The sequence below is a fragment of the Scyliorhinus canicula genome, chromosome 4 (assembly GCF_902713615.1).
Source record: "Scyliorhinus canicula chromosome 4, sScyCan1.1, whole genome shotgun sequence".
Classification (NCBI taxonomy): domain Eukaryota; kingdom Metazoa; phylum Chordata; class Chondrichthyes; order Carcharhiniformes; family Scyliorhinidae; genus Scyliorhinus; species Scyliorhinus canicula.
In genome coordinates this window covers 44962984-44980244 of record NC_052149.1, presented here as the reverse complement: position 1 = coordinate 44980244, position 17261 = coordinate 44962984, and the positions used below count along the sequence as shown (strand labels likewise).

Here is a 17261-nt window from a genome sequence, read left to right as displayed (position 1 = left end):
ATGGGATACATCGTTAAGTTGCTGGGGGAAGTGCGGGTAGAAAATTGTGGAAGCACTGGCCACAATCTTCCAATCACCCTTAGATACAGAAGTGTAGTGGTAAAGAATTATAAATGTTACATTCCCATTCAAATGAAAAGGAAAATGATAAATCTGGTAACTATAGGCCAGTTTGTTTGTTTAATGTCAGTAATGGGGAGCTTTAAGGGACAATAACCCAGGATAAAACAACAGCCACTTGGACAAGCACTGGTTAAGAAAGGGGGAGCACAGATTTTTTAACAGTAACAGTTCATGCTTGATAAACTTGGTTAATTTTTTTGATGATGTAAGAGAGAAGGGTAGATAGGACAGTACAGTTGATGTGTAAATGGAAAAGCTACTGTTCTTGGAGGAGAGAAAACCAAGAGGCGATGCGATAGGAGGCACCTAAAGTCATTAATGATTTTTTAATGGAGCAAATAAACATAAGGACATAAGAAAAAGGAGTAGTAGATTGTTTGGCCCCTCAAGCCTGCTCCACCATTCAATGGCTAGGCATAAACATTTATGGAGCAACGGGTTCCTGGAAATTATGTTTCAGAAAATAATCACATCCCTCATGGTCAGGTACAGAAGGGTGCAACTGCAAGTCAGGAAGGTATGGGGAATCCGCATCGAATCATGGAGGAGCCCCAGCCCCCGACTTTATACAATAGATACGAGTGCTTGCTAGCTGTGTGGATGAGCGGACTGGCCATGGCACCATGGTGAACGATGCCGATCAAGTGAGGGGGGAATCAAAGAAGAATGCGGTGATAAGGAGACATTAGAGTCGGGTACAGATATTGCTCTCTGCAGCTACGACCGAGTCCTGCAAGTTGTGTTGCCTGCCCAGTGCTTGGACATCTCCTCCCTGCTGGAGGGGAATTCAACGATCCAATTATCATGGTCCCTGTGAGAACTAATAACATAGCAGCAATTCATTTCTGGTTCTGCCCAAGAGAATTTGAGGAATTATGGTCCAATTAAAAAAAGCAGAACATGAAAGAATTTCATTTTTAAAAATTTCATTTTACAGGATGTAAACGTCGCTAGTTAGGCCAGCATTTATTGCCCATTCTCGGATAATTGGATCGTGGTTAGGATTTGGAATGCACTGCTTGACAAGGCAGTGAGACCAGATCCAAAAGAGTCTTCAAAAGGAAAACAACTGCGATTCAGGAAAAGAGCAGGTAAGTGAGACTAAATGGTTTGCTCTTTGAAACAGCCAATGCAGTCTTGATAGCCCGAGCAGCCTCCTTCGATGTTGTATATTCTGTGATTCAATAAAAACTGTAACTGCTTTTGGAGATCTCAAGCAGATTATTCGATGAAAACAGTTGCAATTTCCAAAAGTTGTAACTTTTGTTTTTATAGACACAAAGAAAACAAGTCAATAAGAGAGAAATGATAGCAAACGGGTATTTGCATTGCACTTCCTTGTGCCCATAGAACATCTAATTGTCACAAGTAATTTCATAAACACTTAATTAATTTAGCAATGCATTAATTGCTAAATAGGAAAAGATAAGAGCCAACTGCATCCAGCAAGGTCACATAAACAGTAAATAAGATTGATTACACTAGATGTGCTTACTCAGGAAGCTAACATTTACTGGAAACTACAAGAATTCCCTTCTTCTCTTTCCGTAGTGCCATCTCAGGATTTCTACTTCATGTTTCACTGAAAAACAGTACATCTTACATCTTCCAACGTATGTAGTCACAGTATCAGCCTAGATTAGGGCCCAAGTCTTCCTGTCACTGGGTCATCAGAGACCTCAAGGTATGCCACAGAACCCTTTCAGAAACCCCAACACACTGACTCCATGGGAATGGTCCAGGAAGTTGGAACTTCCGATGGGCAATTCCCCTGCTCCCCTGGACCCGCCGAAAAGGTCTCAACCCGGGGACAGAACCAGAGGCTTTGGAGTTATCTCATAAAATAACAGATGGTTGAAGGAAGCAATGCAGTTGTTGCATATAGACTTTCAAAATGCATCTGCTACAGAACTATGTAATAGGCCTGCCAGTAAAATGGAGATTAAGTGTATGGATACAAAGTTATCTGAAAGACAGAGAGAGCAGAGAGTAATGATAAACATTTATTATTCAGTGGTATACCCTAGGAACCAGTAAAGAAGACCACTCACTGCTCTTTCTAAATGTTCATTCATGATCTGTACTCAAGTATAAAGGGCATCATTTAAAAGTTTGCAAATGACAAAAAAAAACTCAAATGTACTAAAAATGTGGACTGTAATATACTTTAAGACAGGCAGACAGACTGGTGAAATGGATAGACAGACATGGCAGATACAAAAGTGATGCAATTGGTAGAAAGAATGAGAACTCGGGGCATACGTACAAAAACCTTTTGAAGGTAACAGGACAAGTTGAGAAGGCCTTTAAAAAAGAATACAGTATCCTCGGCACAAAAACATAGGGTACAAAGGTAGGGAAGTTGTACCAAATCCTTATCAACCATTATTTTGCTCCAACTAAGGTATTTAATTTTTTTATTAACATTTTGTACTTAATGTCCAAACTTTGCAGAACAATGCAGAAGCAACAATAATAATCAACATAGTAACAACATCAACACAGGTACCACAGGCTGACCAGTGTCTGTGACAGTGACCCAAGTTCCATCTTTTTCCTACTCTCTTCACATTAGTGTGTAACTTGTAGTTTTTTTTTAAAATATTTTTATTCTCCATTTTCACATTTTCTTCAGAATTTACACCCCACCAACAAACAGTAAATGATAACGAATACAATGTCAATCTCCTTATTAACAACAACGATCCCATCCTCCCACCACCCCAAACAACGGCCCAACTGACATTATAAGCATCAAATAAAACTAAACCTCCCAAGGTGGGAAAAAAGGAAGAAAAAGGAATCAGGAATCGCCTATGGGAACCATTGACCATCGTCCATATATAGTCCAGCCCCCAACCCCCCCCCCCCCCCCCCTCCAATATTCAACGCCATCCAATCCCTGAAAGAGTACCGTGAATGACACCCGTGAATTGTAGATACCCACCCAACCCCCCTCCCAGACTCCTCCCCTCCACTTCCTCCCCCCAACCTCCGTACCTTTCCCCAACTTTTCACCCCAGTTAGATTCACCGAAACCTGTTCTACCAGGCTCTGATGGCCGCAGCCTCTCCCCCCACCTCACTCCCGTTCACTGGCTAGCTTAAATCGGCCCCAGGTCCCAGGAAAACCAAGAAATCCCCTATAGCACACAACCCCAGCATACACACACAAGCCCCAAAGAACCATCGTTACAAATGAAAGTCCCAAATCTTCCCTTGTCCAAATATATACAGCGTCGACTCATTTAGTACATACACCAACATGCAGTGAAAAAATAAAGTTACATGAGGCTACATCGGTACACAACCCGCTCTCAGTCCCAATTCTCAATTCTGCCACAGTCCTTCTGCCTTCGCAAACTCCTCCGCCGCCCCAAAATAAAAGTCCTTGGATTTATAGGTCACCGTCAACTGAGCTGGATATACTATGCCGCACTGCAACTTGCTGATGTACAGTGCCTTCTTCACCCAGCTGAAGGCAGCCTGCCTCCTCACCAACTCCACCGTAAAGTCCTGGTATATGCATATACCAGCTCCAGCTCACTGCACCACCCGCTTCTGCTTTGCCCAGCACAGGACTTTCTCCTTCACGCTATACCTACAGAAACACACATTTACTACTCTTGGCGGTTCACTCGCCTTTGGTATAGGCCTCCACGACCGATGAGCACGATCCAGTTCATATCGTGAGGGATCGTCCCCCTCCCCCAATAGCTTCGCCAACATCGTGGCAAAATACTCCGTCGGCCTCAGGCTTTCCACCCCTTCGGGCAGACCCACAATCCTCAGATTTTGCCGCCTGGAAGTTTGCCAGGTCTTCGATTTTGGCTCGCAGACCCTTGTTGGTCTCTATCACCCTCTGTCACCCATCGAGGTGAGTTGATCACTGTGCTGCGATAATGCCTCTTCCACTTCCTTCGGCGTCTCACCTTGCTCCCGCACCTTCGCCGCTGCGCTTGATACCGCCGCCCTCACCGGGGCAATCGCCTCCTCCCCAGCACTTTCAAAATTGCCCCCATCTCCTTCCTCATCGCTTCCATGTGCTTTATCAACTGTTTTTCAAGTTCCACCGCCATCACCTTGGTCATTTCTTCTGCTGAGAGCAATGTGGCCTCCCCTGGTGCTCCGCCTCCGCTTTCCTTACAGTTCCTGCACTGACTTTTCCACTCACCGGCGACTTTCATTAACCCCCTTTTCCACGGCTGTTTTTTGCCCCAAACTTGGACATTTCTCCTCCCTGTGCCTTCTTACAGGTTTTTCAGCCTCCGTTGCCCTCAGGACCGGGTGTTAAAACTCACAAAATTTCTAATCCCAACTTGTAATCTTTTTAAGAAGTGTTCTTATTGGGGCTCAACATTTAGTAATACATGTCACACACAACTTTAGATATGTATTTACAACTATTGCCAGGGTTCTTTACATTGTTCATAATCTATAACTACAGTTACATTCATTTTGCTGGGGAGGGAAATTCACCCCCCCCCCCCCCCCCCCTCGCTTTCGGGAGAGGTTAGACAGGTCCATCCTTTCTTCCGGTTTGGCCTATGTGCGAGGAATCTATGTCCCCACCTGTAAATAACCTCCCTCCCCATTCCTTCTCTGTTATTTGCAGGTTCCTTTTCATCCAGGCAGTGTTCTCTGCGCCACCCCCACCCCCACCCCCACAGTTTTTTGCTGGTTGCGAACATGTCTGTAAAGAGGTTTTGTGAATCTCCTCCACATGTCTTGGAATCTCTCTTCAGGTCCCCTTATCGAGAATTTTATTTTTTCTAGTTGCAGGAACTCAGCCAAGTTTGAGAGCCACTTCGAGGCCCTGGGTGGCGCTGCTGTCTTCCAGACCAGCAGATGTTTCTGCGCTGGCTATCAATGAGGCGAGGCCCAGGGAGTCCGTCCCCTTCATCCACAACCCTGGATGCTCTGACACCCCCAAGACCACCAAAGTTGTGCCTTTTTACTGTCTGCCTCCGCCCGTAATGCTTTATTTGCTTGTAGATCAAAAATCTAAATCAACTTGAATATATTCAATGACTCAGCTTCCACTGCTCTCAATGGAAGAAAAGTCCAAAGAAAAACAACCCTCAGAAAATAAATTCCTCATCTCAGTCTTAAATGGGATATCTCATTGTTAAATTTGGGGCCCTAGTTCTAGATTCTCCCAGGAGGGAACACACCTTCTCAGCACCTACCCCGTCAGAATTTTAATATGTTCAAATAAGATCACCTTTCATTCTTCTAAACTCCAATTAGCAAATACTGCCATGATGCAAGGGCAATTACTCTCACCTAACACCTGGAGTTCAGCTCCTTTGTCTATCTTTGGTTGTAATGAGATCTAAAGCCGTGCCTCTGGTGGAACCTAGACTGAGCATTAGGGACCAAGTGCTGCTTGATATCACTATCATCAATACCTTCCTTCATGTTGCTGACGATTCTCATGGTACGGAGGACCCAGGTTCGATCCTGTCCCCAGGTCACCATCCGTGTGGAGTTTGCACATTCTCCCCGTGCCTGCATAGGTCTCATCCCACAACCCAAAGCTGTGCAGGGTAGGTGGATTGGCCACGCTAAATTGCCTCTTAATTGGAAAAATTAGAAGAAAATATGTTTTTTAAGAAAAAAATGTTGCAGATGATGAACAGTCGACTGATTCAGTGGCATTTGGGCGAATTGGATTTGTTCTGCCTTTTGCAAACAAGTCATTCTTGTGCAATTTTTATATGTAAACTATATGAGAGTGCTGTAATTTTACTAGAATATTTAATTCTGAAGCACAAGTCTTCAGCACTGCAGCCAAGCTGCTGGTCAGGTTTCGTCATCTTTGCTGTATCTACTGCATTCAGCTATTTCTTGGTTTCAGATGGAATAAACTGATTCAGCAAAAGATTCTTCTGCCATGGTTGGAACCTCAGGAGGAGGAAATTATGGATCATCCACTTGGCACTTCATTCAGCCTTATCTTTTGCACTCACATGCTGGGTTCTATTATCATTGATGATGAAATGTTCATGGAGCTTCCTCCTTCCTGCTGTTAATGGCTCAACAGATACCCAGTTTTGAATTGCTAGGTCTGTTCTGAATCCATCTCATTTAGCATGGCCCCAAATTATGATGGAGGGTGTCCCCAGTGTGAAGTTTGAACTTCCATCTCCACAAGGACTGTACTGTGGTCTCTCCGACCAACACCATGGACAAATACATCTGCGACAGGTACATTTATGAAGATAGTCAAATAGTTTTTTTCATGCGCCAGTTTTCTCACCACTTGCCACGCACGGCCCAGTCTGTCACTATATCCTCAGGGCTCTACTAGCTCAGTCAACAGTGGTACTATTGGGCCACTCTTGGTAATGGATATCAAAGCCTCCACCCAGAGTATATTCTGTGCCTTCTTACCCTTAGTACTTTTTCCAAGTGGTTTTCAACATGAATGAGTACTCAATTCATCAGAAGACATCAAGTGGCAATCAGCAGTTTGCCCTGTCCATGTTTAACCTGATCCAACAAAACTTCACAGGGTTAGAGTCAATGTTAAGGACTGCCAGGGGCACTCCCTCTAAACAGTATACTGCTGTGCCACTATGTCTGGTGGGTCTGTCTTACTAGTGGAATGGACAATAGGGTAAGGGGTAGCCATTGAGGAGTCTGAGACATTGGCAGTAAGGTTTGATTCTGTGAGTATGACTATATCAGATTATCGTTTGACTAATGTGTGGGAAAGCTCTACCAATTTTGACACAAGTCTCTGAATGCTTGTGAGGAGGACTTTCCAGGCTCAACTGGGCTGGGTGTGTCGAGTGTCTTCTGGTCCATCTGGTTTTCTTAACTTTTCTTGTAATAGTTTCATATGACTGAATAGCTTGCTAGGTCATTTGAAAAAAAATGAAAAATGAAAAATGAAAATCGCTTATTGTCACGAGTAGGCTTCAATGAAGTTACTTTGAAAAGCCCATAGTCGCCACATTCCGGCGCCTGTCCGGGGAGGCTGGTTTCAGAGCGCAATTAAGAGTCAGCCACATTGTTATGAGTTTTGAGTCATATATAGACCAGGTCAGGTGAGGACAGCAGATTTGCTTCACTCATCAGTGAACCAGATGCATTTTTAATGACAATCCAATATTTTCCAGGTCACATGGTCGGTGCAGACTTGGAGGGCCGAAGGGCCTGTTCCTGTGCTGTATTCTTCTTTGTTCTTATTACCGATTTTAGTGACTTGAACTCAAATTCTCCAGCCGACATGGTCGGATTTGAACTGAAGTCTCCAGATCATTACTCAGGCTTCTGAATTACGACAAAAAGCAAAATACTGCAGATTCTGGAAATCTAAAATAAAAACAGTAAACGCTGGAAGTACTCACTAAGCCTGGCTGCATCTGTGGAGGAAAAATTGAGTCAATGAGCAAGATTTAATGCTAGCAGCAATGGGCCTGTCCACGGCCTGGAGAGCAGGTGGCAACCCTGCCATGACCAGAGGTGCCCGACTTCCCAAAGGCTCACCCACCGATTCAGTGCAAACCAGGCAAGTACCTGATTGGAATCAGGGTCCTAATCACGTCAGGGCTGATATCCTGCCTCAGAGAGCCGCCGGGCAACCAGAAGAGGTGATCACTGTCTGTACTGCAGGAGACCCAAGCTGCAGCCTGGGATGAAGGTAGCCTGGATCACGGGGGTCAGTCGGGAAGGCCCTGGCAAGGTGGGTTGGGGGGGAGGTTCATTTTAAGACAAGGCAGGAGAATTAGATATAGCTCTTGGGCTAAAGGAATCAAGGGATATTGGTGGGTGGCAGGACCATGGTATTGAACTCAATGATCAGCCATGATCACAATGAATCGCAGAGCAGGCTCGAAGGGCTGAATTTCCTACTGATGCTTCTATTATCTTTGTATATTTCTATGTATGCTTCACCCTTGGGTAGCCCTCGTTCATCGGAGGGGGAGGGGGGGGGGGTCTCTCTCTGTTGGCCACCCCAAATAGGATGGAAAAAGCCATCAGGCCACAGGCATGACTGCCAGGGTTTATCTGGCCACCCACATGGCCACCCCAGCTGCTGATTGAATATCAGTGCAGCAGGATGAGGGCGCAAATTGGCAACTTAAGGATATCAATTGTCTTCTGGGCAAGAGGACTGTCCTCAATCCTTCCAACCCTGGACTTAATTGGTGTGAGGAGAAATCACAAAGGCGACAGGGTCTCCACCTAGCACCTCCCATTCAAATATAAAGGAACCCCCCCCCCCATCTCTACAATCCTCCCGGAACCCCAATGAAAAGTCAAAAACCTGAAAATGTTGACTTTGTTGCTCTTTCCACAGATGCTGCCAAACCTATTATTTCCAGCATGTTCTGTTTATCCTTCTGGATTACTAGCCCATTGACATAATCATGCTCTGTTACTTTATGATTTTATGGTTTAAGTTGCTCTGGATAAGCTTCGGAATCCAGGTGACGGACAGAACCTGTATTTCTACTGTGCCTTTCACAACCTCAGGAAGTGCCAAAGATCTTTATCGGCAACCAAGGACATTTGAAATACACTGTTGTAATGTAGGGAACATGGCAGTCAACCTGTAGTCTGAAAGGACCCCAAAATGTAATGGGATAAATGAACAGATTATCTAACTTTTTTTGTTGGTGGAGAATTCCGTTGCTCTTCTTTGAATAGTGTCTCTTCCCTTCCAACCTAGGGACCACGAGGGACCATTGTAACACTATTCCAAAGGCAGTACCTTCAATAGTGCAGCATGCCTCAAGTGCTGCAGTGAAGCATCCATTTTTATTGGGACTCAAAACCACAAACTTCTGTCTTAAAGACAAAGTGCTATAATTGGATCAAGACTCCAACAAATTCAAAGGACCGATGTATACACTTGAATATTTTTACTACTTTAATAAACCACTTCATTTTACAGCAACTGAGTATACAGAGTAACGGTTAAAGCAAATTCCACATTCTTTCACATAATCACATTTCTTTCCTTGAAAATTGATAAATCAGGCACTCTTGTCCCTTTTATGAGTTGATTAACATTTTTTGGCATTGCCTTTCTTCCCAGACAACTTCTAGCTCTTAAACAATTGTCTTATTCCAACTTGTCTTTCAGCTTCAGGTCTAGGCCTGTACCTCACAGTCTCCTGATTACTGAGTAACTGGTAGAGTCTAGTTTTATTCATAATTTTATTCATATAGGGGCTATTTGAATGCATATAGTGGAAGAAACGAAATACTAAAAGTGTCTTGACTGTGGGAACTCAGTCATTGTCTCATATCATGAATTAACCATTGCATTCAAGTGTATTCAGCACTGAGAACGTATTGTTCTCTGTTTAATCAACTAATCAGTTCTAGCAAGGTCTCTGCCAAGCTGTGTATCATGGCAGGTGTGAGAAAACATATCCAGTAATTTTCCTAAGACTGCGTATGCAGACCCTAAGCTAGTTTTGATAGGCACCAGTCAATCTTAAATAATGTCCAATGCTTGATTAACAAATCATCCCCTAAGTAACAGACATTAATTTGAACAAATCAGGAGGTCTCAGCTGAGAATTAGAAGCCTACAAAAGTAAATGAGGGGTTAAACCAGAGATAAGGATTCTTGAACCATCTGTTTGTTTGTGTTTTATGCTTTTTGCCATGTGCTTGACTTGTTTGATATTTTGTTTCTAAGTTTTCCTTCAGTTCTTATTTGTGTACATCAGAGAGTAATTAGCAATAAGGTTGTATTTTTGACACCTCCCACCATACGACTGCCGATTCTTGTTAGAAGGTAAAATAAGAGTCCCACAGTGACTACTCAATGTTTACCATTCCCTTTCGGTAAGAGGAAACCCCACTTAATCTTCAACGACTTTCCCATTCAGGATTCACCAATAAACTGATTACCTCCTCTCCCAGGTGTGTATTCCCAAGGATACCCCCCGTATACCTCCTCTCCCAGGTGTGTATTCCCAAGGATACCCCCCGTATGGTGACCTGAACAGTATTGTCATAAATGACATGAGTCGGCATATGAGATGAGAGAATATTTTGCTTAGCGTCTCCAGTTGTTAGAATAAAGATAGTCAGATAATCACCATATCATATGCCCCATTGGCTCAATGATTGCATCCTTTGGCTTTTTAGTTCTGTGCAAATTCCTTTTGTTTTGAAGTGTAACACTTATGAATATAAAACTATACTCACTTGGTGTGCATGTACACCAGTCCCTTAAGGTAGCAGGGCAGGTAGATAAAGTGGTTAAGGCAGCATATGATATACTTGCCTTTATTAGTCGAGGCAGAGAGTTTAAGAAAAGGGAGGTAATACTGGAACTATATAAAATGTTAGTTAGGCCACAGCTGGAGTATTGTGTGTAATTCACAACGTGGGAGGGATGTGATAGCACTGGAAAGAGTGCAGAGGAGATTTCTCAGGATGTTGCCTGGGCTGGAGAGTTTTAGTTATGACGATTGTATTGACTGGTGTTTCCTTGAAGCAGAGGAGATTGACGGGGAATGTGAGATGTATAAAATGAGGGGCATAGATAGAGTAGACAGGAAGAAACTTTTCCCTTTGGTGGAAGGATCAATGACAAGGGGGCATAGATTTAAGGTAAGGGGCAGGCGGTTTAGAAGGGATGAGGAAAAACATTTTCATCCAAGTAAGAGCCTGGAACTCACTGCTTGAAAGGGTTATCAAGGCAGAGACCCTCATAACATTTAAGAAGTATTTAAATATGTACTTGCGATGATACCAAGGCATACAAGGCTATGGGACACGTGCTGGAAAATGGGATTAGAATAGTTAGATGGTTGCGTTTGACCAGTGCAGACATGATGGTGAAGGGCCTTTTCTGTGCTATAGACCTCTTATGACTATGATATAATATTTATACACCGATGCTAAAAATAAAACATAAAAATCAAAGAAACGATCCCGGCTCTGGGTCACTGTCCGTGTGGAGTTTGCACATTCTCCCAGTGTTTGCGTGGGTTTCGCCCCCACAACCCAAAAAGATGTGCAGGGTAGGTGGATTGGCCACACTAAATTTCCCCTTAATTGGAAAAAATTAATTGGGTACTCTTAAAAAAAAAATTTAAATCAACGAAGGCAGACTAACAATGCCAGTGATTTCTTAAACTAAATCTCAATTCTCAGATATGATTTGTATGGGGATCCATCAAAATCAATAGGTACTTACCTACATAGGGAATTGGACAAAGACACTGTTTACATTAATACTTAAATCATAACTCATTTTCCCCACTTCTGACCTTTAGTAGAAATCAAAAGGGAGAATTTCTTTTGGAATCGAGCAATATTAGCAGCTGCTACTGTTAAGATTAAGTCTCATCTCAATTTACAAACATTAACTCTGATGTTTCAAGACATCCTATAGTGGGATCAATGATCAACTCAAAAACAATGTAAATTTGTCACCATTAAGGTGCAAGAGCTTCTTTATTTTTAAATTTAGAGTACCCAATTATTTATTTTTTCCAATTAAGGGGCAATTTAGTGTGGCCAATCCACCTAACCTGCACATCTTTGGGTTGTGGGGATGAAACACACGCAGACATGGGGAGAATGTGCAAACTCCACACGGACAGTGACCCAAGGCCAGGATTCAAACCCGGGCCCTCAGCGCTCAGTCCCAGTGCTAACCACTGTGCCATTGTGCTGCCCTCAAGAGCTTCTTGAACTTAAAAAGAAACATCTGTGATAACCTAACCTTTCCTAATTTACTACTTCATGGAACCACTGCATTAAACCTACTATAACATTATCTCAAAACAAGAAAATGATTATGCCATTAATATACCCTGCTATTTCAATGAAACAGATTCATAGAATTCAAGTGATATGCACAGAAGGAGGCCATTTGGCCTTTTATGCCTGTGCCAGATCTTTGGCAGAGCTATGCTGTTCATCCCAGTCCCCTATTCTTTCAACATATCATAGAAAAAATGTCACAAACTACTGGTGAATGATGCACAACACCAAATTTAAAACTCAGAAGCTCATCCCCACACAGATGGAAGAGTTAAGGTAAACAATAAAAGAAACTCGAAACATGATGGGCCTCAGACCTTTTGCCACATTGCTATGGAATAGCTAGCAGTGGATCATGGTCAATGTCACAAAAGATTACTGTTGCTAATTCAAATTTGAATTAACAAAACAAAGTTTTTCGGAAAAACCAGATTGACCACTTTGCATTGCAGAACACTGATCACATGATTAGGAAATCTCTGGTTAACCAAGAAAACAAAATATTGGTTCCAAATGTGATATTAAAAGCCTGTACATTACAAATGAGTGGTGGAATAGTTCAATCCACATTCCATTCAAATGGTATTTTATTAAAGACAAATAGTGATAGAATGGTCAACAGGCCACCTTGTACTGCATCTAATGCCCAGTTTTATAGCAACATTAATCCCCAATGGGATTCAGCCCAGCGCTACCAGGAGAGAAAATTAGATGTTACAATTTCCTTCAAATTCTAACTTTGGTTGAAAAAAAAAGTCAAGGGCACATAAGCCACTCAACCATGCATCTATGTTTATAACCTGGCTACCCACCCGTATCCCACCATCCATCTTCCGTCCCTGCCACCAAGAGATCAATTAACATCAAATTGTTGGAGGAGAAAAGTCAACATGAGTTTCCCTCGAGTCACTGACCAGCGCCTCCTATAACATTTTGCAGCTGTGCAGCCAAATCAAAAATTGCACCAGGTCAGACTGGGAGCTAACAAGCAAACTATCAGCAAAATGGTGACTGAACTAAACAGTAATCAGCATTTATTTTACTAGAAGCATAATGGACACAAGAGTATAGAACATAGAACAGTACAGCACAGAACAGGCCCTTCGGCCCTCGATGTTGTGCCGAGCAATGATCACCCTACTCAAACCCACGTATCCACCCTATACCCGTAACCCAAACCCCGGTCACTCAAACTGTGACCTTTCATCAGAACCCCACACATCTAAAGTTTCAACTGTTTCTCACTCGGCACATGCTGTGTTACCTGTTCAGTATTTCCAGTATTTTCAAATATCTGTAGCATTTTGTTTTTGTATCCAGTAATATATATCCTGCTAAAAAGGACATCAAACATGGCAAACACATTAATATGCCCATGGTTTGAACTTTACCCAGGAGCCAAATCATTAAACCATTCCTTTTACCATTCAGGGGCTGGTTTAGCACAGGGGCTGGTTTAGCACAGTGCTAAATCGCTGGCTTTTAAAGCAGACCAAGGCAGGCCAGCAGCATGGTTCAATTCCCGTATCAGCCTCCCCGAACAGGCGCTGGAATGTGGCGACTAGGGGCTTTACACAGTAACTTCATTTGAAGCCTACTTGTGACAATAAACAATTTTAATTTCATTTCATTTTAAGCTTCATCGGTTTCAACGGAGGTTTCAAAAATATTTCACGTATGAAAAACAGACTTAATTTTCTTGATCAACAGATCTAATGAATTCTTAATCAATTACCATGGGGAACAGATTTAAGATGATTGGTAGAAGAATTAGAGGGGACATGAGGAACAACATTTTCACCCAGAGGGTGGTGGATGTCTATTCAAATAAATCACATTTCATAAGAGATCATGGTCTTTCACTGCCAGTTATATTGTATAGAATGAGAGTACGAATATGAACTAACTAACCTTGTAGACTTCTGAGAAAAATCCAGATCCTATTTTTTCACAGGTGAAATCATCAAGCCTAGTAAGTCTGGAGACAGCACTGCTCAGGGCTCTGTATGATGAAGGGAACACTGTCCCCGATTGAGCAACACCACCTTCTCTACTGCCATCAAAATCTTCCAATCGCTCATATCTTGATGGTAATCCTGCTATCGAATTTCTTTTGTTTCGATCCATTCCAGAGTATAGCAAAAACGGCTTTCACATTTTAGCATCCAGAATTTGTTTCAATTATTTAGCTGGACTCTAACTGAAGGAGAGAAAAACACATGTTTAGTAATTTAATTTTTTTTAAGTCTATTGATCCACCCATCTCCATAACAGCAATAAACATAAAATTATCTCTGTTTTCATTAGCAAACTAGTATGAAAAATCTGACAGGAAAGCTTTATAGCTAACATTTTGATGCAGTTTTTTCTCTCATTATTAACTGCTTATGTGCATCCGATGCAGGACATCAATTTATAAAGAATAGAGTTTTCTTCAATATTAGCATAAACCCCAGAACCAGACCAAATGTGTTCTAAGCTTCCCCAGATTTCCTCAAAGAGCTTCAGAGACTTCCCTCCTATTTTTCTCTTCCTGTACATTTATTCCAATTGTTGCTGCAGTTTCAATCTTTAAAAATTCTAAGACACAAGCCTGCAATTAGGATTCTCAATTGAGAAAAGCTGAGGTCTGGCACTTGGGAGTGGGCAAGACAAGTCACCACCAGAAGGTGGTTTTATATTTTTGGCAGCTGGTTCAAAAACAACATCAACACAGATCCCCAGGAGCCTGTTGCCTGCCTTGCAGTATAGGAGGGAATACATTAATCTCACACACACGCACCTCAACACTCATTTAAAAGTTTGTATCCCATCAGATTTACTGTCCAAGTAATTTCTTTGAAAATAAAGACAACAACCTTATTTCAACACAAGCTAAAAATTAATCAACTGCTACTTATGCAATTACACTTTGCACTTTAATCCTCACCAGACTAATCCCCAAGATGGTGTATTGTCCTATCAGGACAGATTGAGGAGACTTGCCCTGCAAACTCTAGACTTTGGAAGAATGAGAGGTGGCCTCATTGAAATGTACAACGGTCTTACAGGACTCGACAGGCTAGATGGAGGAAGGATATTTCCCCTGGTCGGAGAGTTTAGATACAGGGGGACATAGCCTCAGAAGAAAAGGTTGGTCACTTAGAACAGAGATGAGCAGGAATAGAGATGTGGAGAAATTTATTCAACAAGTGGTGAATCTAAGAAGTTATATTTTTTTTAATTTTAAAGTACTCAATTCATTTTTTTTCTAATTATGGGGGCAATTTAGCTTGGCCAATCCACCTATCCTGCACATTTTGGGTTGTGGGGGTGAGACCCACGCAAACACAGGAAGAATGTGCAAACTCCACATGGACAGTGACCCAGCCCTCGACACCATGAGGCAGCAGTACTAACCACTGCGCCACCATGCTGCCTCAACTATGGAATTTTCTACCCCAGAGGGTCTGTGGCGCTTCAATCAGTGAGTATGTTCAAAGCAGAGATAGATAGATTTTAAAATACCAATGACATCAAGGGATACGGGGATACGGTGGGAAGATAGCGTTGAGGTAGAACATCAGCCATGATTCAGCTGAATGGCAGCGCAGGATTGAGGGGCTGAATAGCGTACTGCAATGTTCCCATTCCTATGTTCTGAATACAAAGTATGCTGTCCATTGACATAATCCAGTGAAAGAAAGTCCCATCATATTATCTAACAACTCCTACTCCAGCAACTTCTCTGGCATTGAACAACTAAATTATCTTCCCCATCATAAAAAAATCCAAGGAGAGTTAATAACCAGAGGACATAAATTTAAGATAACTGGCATTAGAACCAGGGCAGGAAATGAGATGTAATTTTTTAATAAAATGCAGCAAGTGGTTTTCAGCTGGAACGCAATGCCTTGAAAGGGCAATGAAAGCAGATTCAATAGTAACTTTCAAAAGAAAATTCGGCAAATACTTCAAAAACAAAAACGAAAAAGAGCAGGGGGTGGAAATTTTTGGAAAGCTCTTTCAAAGAGCACATGCAATGGGTCAAACAACCTACTTTTCCGCTGAAACCGAATACTTTTGCCCAACAAAAATCTATCCATCTCAGTCTTAAATTTCAATCGACTCAATATCCACACAGCCTTTTGGGGAAAGAATTCCAGATTTCCACTATCCGTTTGTGCGGGAAATGTGCTTCCTCCATTCATTCCTAAATGACCTAGTTCTAATTTCAAGATTCTGCCTCCTTGGTCTCAAATCCCCACCAGGGAAAAGAGTCTTACTGCATCTACCCTATCAAATCCCCAAATCACAAATGTTGCACCATTCCACCTTCTAAACTCAAGTGAACACAAACCAAATTTATGCAACCTGTCCTAATTCAACACTAAACCCAGTATCATTATGGAGAATTGGAGATGTATCCTCTCCAAGATTAATATATATTTAATGAGATCCGCTGCTGAAATTGAATGCAGTAATCCAAACAGGGTCAAACCAAGGATCTGTGCAATAAAATAGCTTGCTCACATTTGTATTCCAACAACCTTTGAGATAACAACCAACATTCCAGCAGTCTTTCTGATTACCTTCTGCATTATAATGACCTGTATACATGGAGATCCAACCCCTTTTGCTCTTCCACAGCTCTTGATTTCTCACTATTAAGAAAACATTACAATTGTTCACTCCAAAATGGATAATCTCACTTTTACATATGGAGCTACATGCCCAGAAATTCTGCCTGTACCTTTGTGCTCCCAACTACATATCAGTGTGGGCAGAAATAAGAAATAGCAAGTGAAAGAAGTCCCTGGTAGGAGTAATCTCTAGGTTCCCAAACAGTAGTGCCGTAGTGAGGCACAGTGTAAACCAGGAAATATTGGGAGCTTGGAAGAAAAGTACAGCAGTGATTTTAATATGCATATATACTGGATGAATCGAATTGACATAGGTAGCCTCAAAGGGGAGTCAATGGAATGTACTAGAGATTGTTTCTTGCTGTGGAAGCAACCAGGGAGCAATGAAATGAGGGGGGGGAATTAATTAATGGCCTCGTCGTTAAGGATCCGCTAGAAAAGATGATCAGACCCTGAAATTCAGGTTGTGGGCAAGAAACTGGAGACCCACACGAGTATTATGGAGTTAAACAAAGGTAATTTTATCGACATGAAGATAGATTTGGCCCCAGTAGATTGGGCAGAAAGACTAAAAGGCAGGACAGCTGATGAGCAGTGGCAGTTGTTTAAGGAAACAATCAATTCCTCCCAACTAAAATATATTCCAGAGAGGAAGATAGATTGTAGGAGGAGGAAAACATCCAAACCTAAGCAAGGAAGTTAAAGATAACATAAAGACAGAAATTAAGGCATACCATGTTGCAAAGGCCAGTAGCAGGATGGAACATTG

The 17261-nt window shown here is 42.2% G+C and overlaps 1 protein-coding gene across 9 annotated transcripts in view; it reads right to left on the bottom strand.

Annotated features, from left to right (window-relative positions):
- LOC119964527 (dual specificity testis-specific protein kinase 2-like) overlaps positions 1-17261 on the bottom strand; it is a 165062-nt gene that overhangs the window by 98399 nt on the left and 49402 nt on the right. For 7 of the 9 annotated variants that reach the window (XM_038794128.1, XM_038794132.1, XM_038794126.1 and 4 more), the window contains one exon: positions 13782-14070. In XM_038794128.1, coding sequence (XP_038650056.1) covers positions 13782-13997 — 216 coding nt within the window. In that variant the 5' untranslated portion in view covers positions 13998-14070. The remainder of the gene's footprint in view (positions 1-13781; positions 14071-17261) is intronic. The other 2 variants (XM_038794129.1, XM_038794131.1) reach the window with 1 other exon arrangement.